Source organism: Emydura macquarii, unplaced genomic scaffold (assembly GCF_026122565.2).
Source record: "Emydura macquarii macquarii isolate MOO-44397 ecotype Brisbane River unplaced genomic scaffold, CSIRO-AGI_Emac_v2 contig_2636, whole genome shotgun sequence".
Taxonomy (NCBI): domain Eukaryota; kingdom Metazoa; phylum Chordata; order Testudines; family Chelidae; genus Emydura; species Emydura macquarii.
Window position 1 is genome coordinate 39,401,060 of NW_027132773.1, and position 13,401 is coordinate 39,414,460.

General features: G+C 38.2%; 1 protein-coding gene across 1 annotated transcript in view; it reads left to right on the top strand.

The window, feature by feature from the left end:
* The window catches only part of FBXL13 (F-box and leucine rich repeat protein 13), a 146,239-nt gene that overhangs the window by 128,700 nt on the left and 4,138 nt on the right, over positions 1–13,401 (top strand). The window contains exons 18-20 of the mRNA XM_067564518.1: positions 552–635; positions 8,680–8,814; positions 12,193–12,356. Coding sequence (XP_067420619.1) covers positions 552–635; positions 8,680–8,814; positions 12,193–12,356 — 383 coding nt within the window. The remainder of the gene's footprint in view (positions 1–551; positions 636–8,679; positions 8,815–12,192; positions 12,357–13,401) is intronic.

A 13,401-nucleotide genomic window follows, 5' to 3' on the forward strand; every position in this document is an offset into this window, starting at 1 on the left:
TCTAACTTGTCTGGAGTGAAGAACCTGCACAAAAGCCATAAATTTGTTGGTTTCCAAACATTGTGGATGCAGATAGGAAATCCAGATCAAATGGATAGTTCTCCCTAATGAACGCTTAGAAATATTAATTTAAGGAGCTGATTTGTTATGACAATTATTTCTCATTCTAAAGAAAAGAGCACATTCAACATGATATATAGTTTTGGACTATGTGAGGACAGCTACATAAAGAAATCATTTTCTGGAGGAAAGACCAGAGGAACAAGACCTGGTCCATATTTCTCACTCTATCATGAACTCTTTATGGGACTTCAGGCACTAACTCAACCTCTCTGGGCCTCAGTTTCCTCTGTAGAATGAAGAAATATCTCAGAAGGGTATTGTTTGGGTAAATTAGTCAATGTCTTTAAAAGGTGTAATCTTCAGAAGGAAGGTGCTAGATGCTGTAAATTTAGGACATGATTATCATCTGCCATAATAAAATGACTGTAATTTTACAGACGTGTGTGTTTTTATAATATAAAGCTGAAATTTGTTTGGCATGTTTTCAGAGCTTGGTAGCCCTTGGACACACTAGAAGAATGAAGGAACTTTCTGTATCTGAATGTAGGAAGATCACTGATATGGGGATTCAGGTAAAATCAACCAGACTCCTCCTAGAAGTCCCTCTGCTTTCTAAAATTAACCATGTCAAAAACTGAGTTTCTTATTTTCCCTTTAAGCCCTCTCATTCACTGCCCATCACCACATATTCCTGCAGTCTTGCTGGTACCATTGATTTTTCTCTTTCCTTTTCCTAGCAAATTATGGCCATCAGTGAATCCTAAATTTTCTCCCTCCATATTATCTCTAAAGTACTCACCTTCCTAAATATCAACTATTCTAACTTTCTCCTTTCTAACCTCCCCACTTACATCTCTCCTTTTCTGTTAATCCGAAATACGGTAGTCAAATGTCTTCCTGTCATATTGCATTAACTGTGACTCTCCTCCACTCATGGAGATCCTTCACTGGCTTCTCATGTTTCAGTTTTAAATTCATGAGCCTCACTTTCAAAAGCCTTCACATCTCTGCTCCTGCTTATAGCATGTCTCTGTTTCCACTTTCTCTCCATCTCAATCCCTGTAATCTACCCTCCCCTTTCATTTTATCATTCTCTTTGTGTCCTTCATTTTATAACTTCCTTTCTTTTTTTATTCCGCCCACAACCCAAACTGTCTAACTGTAAAGCCAAAATGAGCTGAGCAGTGAAATAGTGAATAATGTTGCTATTTAAATAATCATTATTATGCATGAGAAAACCCATTATATGAATGAGGTCACTTTACACCTCCCTTAGAGTTGTTTGAGGCTGCCTTGAGACTTAGGTGGACATCACTGCATAGGTTAAAGAGATTGAATGTTATCTTGCAGCTTTGCAACCATAAGGGCTAGAGATTTTTTTTTTAAATGAAAACTTAGATTCTAAGGCAGCACAGGAGGGCAATAATTCAGGAGACGATGCTGGCTTGCATCTGAACTGCACTGAACCAGCTGACTCTGATATTTGCTCAACATTCACATAGTTTGTCTCACTATTAATCTGATTTGGACTATAAGATTCTTGGGGACTACTTACTTCCTACTGGTTTGTACAATGCCTTGCAAATCATATTGGAACAGCAAATACATGTTCTCTTGAACGCGAATTGATTTCTTAGCTGATCTAGGAAAAAACAGGCCAGGCTCATTATTATAGTTTGAAGAAATATATTTTAAAGAAAGAATTAAAACTTCAGATGCAAACTTTACTTATATGTAATGGTAATTGGCTGGGAAATGGTTGGAATACCTATGCATTTACCTCTGTATTTTACTTAATTGATTTATCATCATAAATATAATGATTTCGTCATACTCATGAGTCGGATGTCCAACCTTAGTGAGTTTCATCATAAACATTTTATGTCATAAATGTTTTCCTTTCTAAAGTGATTGATTTATGCTGTACTTTTGAAGTTTTAATGTTGGACTGTATACAACATAAAGATGCTATTTGGTTACAGTTGTAACCATGAAATGTTTTCCTTAAGGTATTGCTTTATGTTTTTCTATGTAGTCTAGAAATAAAACATATCTGATATCTTTGTTTAGAAGGTGTTCTCAATTAACAACCACTCTAACAGCAGATATATCTTTACAATGCAATCAGAAAGGAAAATCATGGTATAGAAACAACCTTTGTTTTGAAGCCCCTCTCAGTTTGAAATTGCAAAGAAGGGAACTGTTTACATTCATTGGAAACTATGATCTCTAAATGAAGTTATACAGTAACTAAATCCTTTTATTTCATAGTGTCTAGCAGTTGTCATGAAAATAATACTGATAAATTATTTCAGCTCAGTATTTCACTGAAACCGTATATTTAATGAATTGTTTTAAGTTTCTGATGTACTGACTCTTGCAGCATCTGTTTTTAATTACTATCAGTGCTGTTATTTCCCTTCTGAAGATTTGTCACATTTACAGTATGATTGTTATTATTACTTGCATATTGAAATTCTGATTGCTCATTTTGTTTTGTTTTTTTAATAAAAATTGCTCTTTATTTTTGTAATTTTTATTGATATAGTATCGTAGATAGTCATGGTGCTTTTGAAATAATTCACGACTAAGGTCTAAACTTTATATGTGTGCATACACTTTTATGCATTCACAAGTTATGCATTCAGAGCACCTAAAGTATTATTACAAATAGAGGACAGGACAACTTGTGCATGCAAATATCTTTGTACATGTGCAAGCATGAATTACATGTGCACACTGGGCATTTTGCACATACAAAAGCACACTTTTCCACACAGACTTTTAAATGTTTCCACCCGAGTCCCTACCTGTACTAACACTCTAATTCGGCAAAGTACTTAATGACGTCCATGTTTTATTTACTTCAAGCACGTGTTTAAGTGCCTTGTCAAGTACTGATGGGATTACCATTCTTAAGGTTAAGCATGTGCTGAATCGGGGCCTAAATTAAGACAAGAGACAGGGAGATGATAAATTTAGAGCGATCAAGGGCAAAGACAATAAGATCATGGAGTTGCTGTATTGATTTACTGATATGACTATCTAAAGACTATAAGCTTCCTTGAAGAAATGATTTTGAGAAGGGATTTAAAGAAGAAGGGGGAAAGGTGTGGCAGACAAGGTCAGATAGGCATAAAAGAAGGTATATAGTAGGAGTGGTTGAAAAATCAAGTATTAGCAGTGTGAAAAATTGCCAACAAAATGATTTCATTTGAAATTTTTCATAGAAAATTTTTTGATTTTCTTATGGAAAATTTTGAAATGAAACTAAAATTTGTTTCAATTTGAATTGAAAATTTTGTTTTGTTTAGAAAAACTGTATTGAAAAATCATATTTCATTGAAATCAAACTTTTTCTGAAATATTTCAATGTCAATGAAACTGCATTTTTCTACAAAAAAATAGTTTGAATAAAAAAATGTTGATCAGCTGTAGTATTGATATGAGTGTGGGCGAAGGTTAGGTAGAGGTTAGGTAGAGGAGCACCAAGCAAAGAGGGTGTTTTGGGAGGTGAAAGATGACAAGGCCAGAGAGCTAGGAAGGAGCTTGATTGTGGATGGTCTTGAAGGAGCTTAAATTTGATGCAGGGAACAATAGGGAGAAAGTGATGGGATTTGCAGCAGAATTTTGGCCATTGGATGTGCAGATGAGGTGAGTGTCAAGAAGACCAGAGGAGGAGATAGTTGATATATAATGTGACCAAAGCCTGGCCAACAGTTTTTTTCCATGGAAATGGATAAGAATAAGTGTTTTTAAACAGGAATTTAGTGATAGTATCTATGTTGAGGGGGAGAGAGGCTGTAAGCCTTGGGGACTGAGGATGATGGAATGACCAACAATAATAAAGATGAGAGGAAGAATTTTGGAGTAAAGATAAGGGGATGAGTTTTTTGGCATGCCGAATATGAGTTGGCTGTGCAAATGCAGGAGAAGATGTCAGAGGTGTGGTCAGAGATGAGAGTATGAAGAGGGGAGAAGTTGGGGGTGGAGAGATATAGCAGGGACTCATCAACATCAAGGTAATCATTAAAGTTATTTGAATGAATGAGTTTGCACAGAGATAGATTGTAGAGAGAAAAGAGGAGGGGGCTGAGGACAGACCCAGGGGTCACCAATAAAAAGCAGGAGTGGGGAGGTTGAGCCACCAAAGGAGACACTGAAGGAATTTTTATAGAGGAAGGTAGAAAACCAAAAAAAAACCCCACAATCTCTGCAACCAAGGGAAGAGAGTTTCCAAAAGGAGGGAGTGATAGGCTATGTCAGTCGCTATATTGAGATGACTGAAAATAGAGAAGAAACTCTTCAAAAATTGAACTTCATTCTTAATAAAACAAATTCCCAGGCTGACCCAATCCCAAATTTAATTAACCAGCAAACACTATCATTGGAAAGAAAATGGCCTGCATTTTATTCGTTTCTCATAAAGCAGGTGATGTGATTACTGTAGTATTTTATTTGCCGACTCCATAAAAGATGTCATGTTATTTGCCTTCACCTGGTTTTCTAAAAATCAGTATGGATACATACATTTCCTGCTTAGCATATCACAATGACAGAACAAATGGACATTCATCAGGAACTCAAGACTGTTAACCTTACCAGTGGGCAATGAATTGGGATTTATATTCTACTCCAGATGAGAACAGTTGGAGTCGGATATAAACTGCAGCTGAAGTTTATACTTTAAACTGCAGCTGACAAACACTTTCCACCATCTGTGACAGAGAAATACTGAAATCTTCTGTTCACTGGACATCACACTTACGCCCATAAGCAGTGATGGACCAATGGCTGCAGATGTTGGCATTGCCATTGTGTAACCCCAGTCCTTGACTCACACAGCTTTTTCTATTGTAAGACTCCGCATCCATCATGCTAAAACCATATATCATCGGAATGAGTCACTTTCTACTGCACCCCACAGGATGCATCCGGATTGAATTTTTTTACCCTGCATACTTTCAAAGATCTACAGACAAGACACTGACAGAATTTATGCCTTAGAGAGTAGTTCTGATTGGACTTTCCTGTATGTTCCATGTAATTTAAACGCAAACTATGTCAGAATAGAGGTATCTCTAATTTATGGAAGCCAGTATATAGCTATCTGGGTTTTTATATAAGGATCAATGGTAATGTCACATGATGTTTAGCTGGAAGGCTTCTTCAGCGCAGAATTTTCAGTTTCTCGTCTACATAAAGTCAGCTTCCTAAAACTGAACATGGCTCCCAAGATAAAGCACCTTCTTGCCTCAATATATCAACTTTCTCACCACCTATGCAATTATGCCATGAGAAACTCCCCCATAGATCCATTGCCAGGAGGGAGTTCATGGATTCATAGCAACTACAGGAGCCATGTTGCCAGGAAGCTGGAGGAGTAAGAAAAAAGGAGTGAGAGTAAAGTGGAGGGGCTACGAATTATTGCAGAGATTGAAATTTCCTGTCCCCTTTGGAAAATTTTTCTATCTAGAGGATGATCTAGACCTCTTGTATTATGCAATATGTGTAGACGGTTATTCTATTCCGCCCCCCACTTAGCCCTCATTTGGTTAAACTACAGGGCTGTTCCTAGGGGGGTGTGGGGCCTGGGGCAAATCACACTGTTTTGACCCCCTTAACAGCCTGCAGCCGCCCGCTTCCTGCCCAGTCCTAGCACAAAGCCGGGATCCTGGCAGCAGCCGCCTGCCTCCCTCTGGATCCTGGCACGCAGCCGGGAGGCGAGCTGCAGTCACCCTCCTCCCGCCCAGTCCCAGCATGCAGCCAGGAGCCCGGCAGCAACTTTGGAAGCGTGGGGCCCAGGGTGATCACCCCGATTCGCCCTACCCTAGGGATAATTCTTCTAAACTATATACATAATACTTTTAAGCTTTCCACCTGAGTCCATCCCTCTTCTCTGAATTCCCTCCAATGTGCTGACTAGCTGGGCGAATGTTTTCAGCATAATCGTTTATTCGCTGAAGAATGCACTTTTGGGTTATGTGGTGTTCTGGAGTGGCCATCTCTCAGTCTTTCCTGTTGAAGCTGTTCCACTTTGTATAAGTAATTAAATATTCATTGACACAGGGACTGGAACCTGGGTGTCCCCCGCTCCATGGTGAGTGCCCTAATACCAGGCTATAGAGTGCTCTCTCTGGCCCAGTGAATATATAATTATTCATTAAAAGAGGAAGAGGTGAGACAGAGAGAGCACCACCAAGGATACCCTACAGCCTTGTGGCTAGGGCACTCTTATGCAGTGTGGGGAATCTATGTTCAAACTCCTGCTCCAAATCAGGCTGAGTGAGGACTTGAACTCAAGTCTCCCATATCCCACAAGAATGCACTACCACCTTCTCTTCCGGTGGTTTTTGTGAATAGCATTCCAAATTCCCTTTTCTTTTAATAAAAAATCAGCTAAAAATGCCACAAATCAAAACAAAATGCTTCATTTTACCCAAATCATTTTTTTTCCACTAAGAAAATTAAAAAGTTTTCATTTCAGATTTTTCAGCAAACTGAAAGATTATTTGTACAATTCTAGTATTAACACATTGTTTTCACTGAAGTGCCCAGAATAGATCCAGTTGAGTTGCAGTGCAGACAGTGCTATTTAAAGTGAGCCTGTCCCCTTCCTTATTCGTAGCATGCAAATTCTGTATATACAGCCCAAAACTGCATTTTTCTTTGGTCACAATATCACTTTTGAAGCTCACATCGAATTTGCTGTTAATTATTATCAGTTATTTTTGTCCTGTCAATGAGCCTGAACTTCCAGGGGACTTGCATGCTGGCAAGGTTGCTATGCCCTTTTGTTGACTTGGAGACCCTCTATAGATTATTTCCCCAAAATATTCAGCCTATTAAAATAAAATGTAATTTACAAAAAAGTTACAACATAACAAAATGTTCAGATGTTCTGTATCTATTTTTCATGTTATATGCCAGTTGTTAAGATGCCAGATATTGTTTGCATAAGAAAATAATTCTTAGAAGCACTAAGTGCCCCAGCACTCTCAACAGGTTATCAAAATGCTTTGCAATATGTTTTTTCAGGATTTAAGCTGATAATTTGTAAAAATCTAGGTTTGATCTAATGGTGGTACAGTATTCACAATTAAGTGGAGAGTTTTAATGGTAAGAGCAGCTTCAATACCTAATTGGTATGGATATTTTGAATCCGACACTGACAGACTATATCAGCTTGATGAATCCAATAAAAATGATTTAAGCATATCACACAAACACTGAAAGCCTGGCTGCAGCCTGTACTACATACCCTAGCTGGGAATGTAGTGATGACTTCATCACATGTGGTGATCTAACGCTGAAAATAATTAGGCTTTTCTTACATGAGGAGAAAAAAATGTAGCCTCTAAGGGTTTAGAAGTTTTCTGCACTGCAGTTAACAACCTACAAAACTGTCATTAAAATATGAAAGGCGTAGTAGCCAACATTTATAATTCCTGTATTTCTATGTTCTCCAGTCTTAAAATATCCACAACCTGACATACACTTAAAAACAGCAATTGCTGATTTATCATAACTGTACTGGTCCAAGCAAACTGCAGCACTAGACACAGATGGTAAGCTTTAAAAACTGGTTAATGAAATAAAGTTGAAATTATGAAATGCGTGTCAGTGTATACAGCCACACACATGTGGTTTACACTTACACACATGTATACATTGGTCATCCAAAAATCAGCATTTACCAGCAATGACCACATCAAAGCATCTGAGGTTCCACAGTGAATTCATATTTTAAGTTAAGGAAAATGCTGCTGTTTCTCAGATACAATAATCAGATAATTTTTTAAAATGGCCTCTAAGCGTGAATGTTTCCTTTTATGGGAGCCAATCTTTAAACAACTAGATCTGAATTTCAAAGGTGCTGAAATTGAAGTCAATGGGATCTGCAGGTGTTCACCAGCTCCAAAAATCGGACTGTAAATTGGACCTTCAAAAAACAAAGGCACTCATAATTAGAGGGCCCTTTTGAAAATCTGGATTTACACGACTTACCCAAGGTCGCACAGCAGGTCAGTGGCAGAATAGGAGCAAGAACCTTCCTAGACCACCTAACTTCTTCTTTTGAGATCTAACACCTAGACCATATTCCCTTTCAAGTAATTTTCCCAGACAGAGTTGCCTATTTTGCCTGCCAAATACCTTTTAATATGTGCAACAATGGATATTTGCAGGCACAATAGAGAAGAGAGTATTTTTGGTGCATCCCTTTGGAAATATAGCTCTTAATATTTGGATATGCTCATTATAAAAGACACCAACTTAGTCTTTTATCTATCTTAATAAGTGCAGTGAAAGAGGCTAGGTGTGATCTGAAGAACACACTTTGTGAACTACCAGTGTCAGAAATGAAAAATAGCCACCTGATACAGTTCCTCCTTTTCCGTTGGGAGTTATGGAATGCAATTGAGTAACCTCATTGATAATATATATTTTATTCCACATGTTCAATATGAGTAAAAGAATAAATTAATCAGGTGCAGTAATTGAAGTAAATCTGAAGATTAGTGTAAATGTGAATGTATTGTAGAACTGTAAGCATTCAGAAAGGTACAGTGGGTATAGTACATGAGATTGATTTGTGTGTTTGTAACTGTATTTCAGAAGTTCTGCCAGTGTGCAAAAGATCTAGAATACTGTGATGTCTCGTACTGCTTTCAACTGACAAATGAAACCGTTAAAGCTTTGGCATTTAACTGCCAGCAACTTACATCCCTCAACATAGCTGGTTGCCACAAGGTATGTACAAGCACTGGGAAGGCTAGTTCCAGGAAAGCTATTCCATAAAATGAAATAATGTAGCATTCAGAAGTTTGACCTGCTGATGTCCATCTTGCAACAAACCTATAGTTTATTCTTCAACATTAAAAAAGTTAATTATGCTATATATAATAATAAATGAACTAACATTGAGTATCTGAATATTGATCTGGTCACAAATTTTCAAATGTACCTAAATTATTTAGGAGCCTTGGTCCCATTTTAATAAGAATTAAGCTTCCAAGTGCCCAAGTCACATTTGAAAATGGGACATAGGTACCTAAGACCCTTAAGCATTTTGAAACTTTTACTTATAGTCAGTATGTTATTATCTGTGTGTGCATATGTGTTACAGTTGTGGGATCTAAGCACTGTGTTGTATTTGGTGTATTGAAAATGGAATTTTGCGTATTATTACACATACTCAGATGTCAACATTTGCTTCAGTGAAGTTGCTGAATTACTTTTATTCTGTATTTCTCGTTACAAATTTAGTTTTACAAATTTTAATTAAAATTATTTCTAGTTATTAATTTATTTAAATAAATAAAGACACATCACTAGTGTAATCCCATTCAGCCTCATCATTACCTTGTACAGTGATATTACAATTTAACATGTCTTTTAGATAGTACCTCTTTAGATAGTACCCAGAATCCCAGTTGTCTGTTTTGCTCCAAATGACCATGGGTTCCATTTCCATTTTACTGCTAACACAAATGTCTAAGTCATTTTCATTAGTCCCAGTACTTTCTTACTCTACACATCTGCTCCCTTTGTCTATTCAATCATATATGTTTGCTTGAGTAACAAAAGTAAGTATTTACTGTAATCTACCAATAGCCATCCCAAAGTAAATTTAAAAACAAAGTTGCTGTCAGCAAATATTTCCCTCTGGAGAAAGTGTCCTGCTTCTATGGCTGAGAAAATAGTGCTCATGTTGGTCTAATTTTGCTCCAACTGAAGTCAATGGTTGGGAGTAGAGTTAGGCTAATGCTGAGTCCTTTTAAAAGCCACCCTCAGCTATTAGCAATTAAATGCAATGGCCCAAATGTCAGCTCCAGAGGTACACCGTGTTTCTTCCCTTCTGTTAAATGTTCAATTAACTTTTCAATAATACTAATAAACAATAATGCTAGCCATGGCAATCTACAGGCAGAGATCATCCCTTAATAGGTGAAGATAGACACTTGCATCTCATCACATTTCTGCTCTTCCTACTTTGTATCTATGTATCTTCTTAAAAGATTAGGAAGTAAATCTGGTAACTGTTCACAGTCTAGGATATTTGGTCATCAGTATCAAGAATCTTTCAGATAAGATCTTAAAAGCCTTCTGCTGGCTCAAACCCAGTTTGAAACGCCATAAAGTACTATCAAATGGGCACATGTGAGATGTATTCGGGGGGGGGCCTTTGGCAATTACCAGCATAAGTACAGAGTATCTAGCTGCCAAATAGGGAAATATTTTCCACTCAGAAACTGTTTAAAAATGGTCACAAAAAGACTAAAACAAGCTCTCCTGTTCCAAGAGGGACAAGTTAGTATACTGGCAGTGGCTTGGTCTGCAGTATCAGCTATATAAAATAACTGAATAAACAAAAAGGCCATAAGGAGAAAACACAGGAACTGTAATTTAGGTAATTCTCTTCTCAGTAAGAGCATTGTGGAATGTGCTCTGGAAACTGGGACAATCCCAGAAAACTAGCACAGCTGGTCACCGTAATCCTTTTCATATTGAAAAACCATAGACTTTAGTGGGCGCAGTTGGGCGGCCTGTCATATTTCTATACATATATTCCTAGGAGATGTAGAACAATCATCCTCCAACCTTTGCTCATTTCATAAAAAAACCTCAGTATGCTGTCTGCATATAGCACAACTGCACCTCCTATGTAATTTGTGAGTCCATAAACCCAGATTCAAGGAATAATTGTTAAATAGTTTTGTTTGATAGTTGAACGAGAGAAAGAATTTAATTGTTGTGGGCTGCAAACCACATGAATGAGAAAATATAGTGAGAGCTGAAAATGAATCCCTGGTTGAATGTATAATCCAGTTAAATAATAAACTTTAAAAGATACACGCCAATGAAAAGATGACCGCTGACATGAATAGGATTGGTGCATGTGACTAAAATATATTTCCCTGAATAGGGCCAGAGGCTTGCATCTATTTAGCTCAGCAGCCAAATTCCTGCTTACTTTGATAAAGAACCAGACCTATTATAAGTCAATTGCAGGACTTGATAACAGCCCTGAGCAAAGGTGTTACAGAACTGCATCTCCCCAGGTGGCTCTCCAGGCGGGACTGTGCCAAGGGATAGTGCACTGGCTGTCCAGCTTTATGGGCCACAGGGGAGGGAAGGGCAGACAGTTACAGCCTCAGCTCCTCCTTGCCCCTTTTAGGCTTCCATGATCACAGGGACTGAGATTGTTCCTGGCCTTTGCACAGTCTGTACAAGAGAGGGGAAGGCTACTCTCACTCCACTCCATTCAGGCCCTGGATAATCTGGCCTTCATTGAATACCTATTAGAGGATTTTTTTTTTTTTTTTTGCATTTATTGTTTCCTTTAACCTTAGGCCCCAATTAAACAAGGTATTTAACCACATGCATAACTTTAGGCATACGTATTCCCTTTGAAGTCAATGGGGCTATTAACATACTTAAAGTTACATACATGCTTAAGTACCTTGCAGAAACGAGGCCTTATATGGTGCCCAAAGCAAACTTCAGTTTGCATTACTGGTGATCAGTTCCAGATCACACTATGGAACTGTGAAGTGAAACTGAATAGTTCTATCTTGGACAAGACTGAAAGACACCATACATTATAAACAAAAGCAATCACAGGACAACACACATTTATGATACTGAAATATGAAATGGCTATTATTAAAGTTAAGAATCTTTCTCCCACACACTCCTGTAGTTAACTGTAAAATGGATCAGTCTAACAGTTTAAATGGAATAATTTGAGAACAGTTAATCCTACCAGATAAGATTTGCTACATGCAAAATTATGGGGTTCAGACTATTGAGTCATTTTAGATGTCTGATTAGCTGGAACATCCCTACATGCCTTAGAATGTACTGGCATCATATTTAACTGACACCAAATGTATTCCCAACATTTAAGGGTAACATATTACTTACAGTATCGTTAGTCTCCTATGTCTGATAGGACATGAAATGTCTGGAACTGATGAATTCTGACTATGTGGCACTTTTCAATATAAACTTCCTGAAATGATACACTTCAAAAATTTGAGTTAGGCTGTTGTGTTGTGGTTTTTCTTTGGAATCTCCAGCACTCTTCTAACTTCTGTATGTGTGTTTCTTTTGCTGGATTTGCAGATGACTGATTTATGTATTCAGTATTTGTCTGGAGTCTGCCATTATCTCCACTTCTTGGATATCTCAGGCTGTGTACATCTTACTGACAAAACACTAAAGTACCTTTGGAAAGGTTGTATGCAACTCCGGATTCTTAAGATGCTGTACTGCAGAAATATTACCAAGTAAGATGTTGCTTTCCGGGACAAAACTTGAGAGATCAGTGTCAAATTTAATGCATACAAATATAATTGTCATTAATAGTTTCATTCAGAGTAGCTAAAACATGAGATTTTTTTATGCAATTGGAATTGAAATATAAAGTGAGCTATGTCACAACCTGGTCCACTTCTCCTCTGGATGGACACCAGTCTGGTGTGAGTGGCCCCAACTACTGGATCTTACTTGCTTCTAAGCCAACCAAATATGGACAGAGCCATATTCCTAGTTCTGGGGCCTCCAAGATGCGGACACCATGCCTGCCACCTTTCCTTGGAACATGAGGCTCCACAGCCCGGCCACCTAGACCCTAACACCAGTGACTCAGATCTCCTGAGCCCCCAGGTGCTTGTACAGCTTCCCACCTCACTGTGGTCACTCTGAGCTTCTTGATTAACACTTTCAGGGATACCATGACAGCCAAGCAAAGAATACAGGCTTAACCAAAGAATTTCTTAACCACAGTCATTTTTATGTTGAAGAAACCCCTAGAGAATTATAGTTCTTTGCAAAGTAACGAACACGACTGAGAGGCATCCACCCTTAGTCTGATTTTACCCCATCTGTGACTCAGAGGTCTGGTCAGCATTTCAAGCAAGACAGACCTTCCTGTTTTTCTCTCTTCAGCCTGGTCTTGCTTATAGTGATGGATGTCCTTCCTTCTCAGATAAGCCCTCTCCTTAAATCCAGTCTTTGACCCTGTCTTGCCATGTGCCTAGGCTGGGAAATTCTAACCCCAGCCATGCAAGCTTCACGTGAAGTTAACCATTGTCCCCTGAGGTTGGCCAGTCTTTGAGTCATTCAAAGTTGTTGGCCCCTATGCTGATAGTCGTCTTTGAGGCATCCTACACCCCCACAAGCAGGGCAGTGTCTGGAACAGAATGACCTGGTCCAGGTCAGGTCGCTTTATTTATTCAGCACAGAACACAAAATGGAAGACAAGATAGAAGATAGGGTAAAAAAAATGGAAGTCACAAAACAACATTGAGTTTGTGGTTTGGTACAGACATC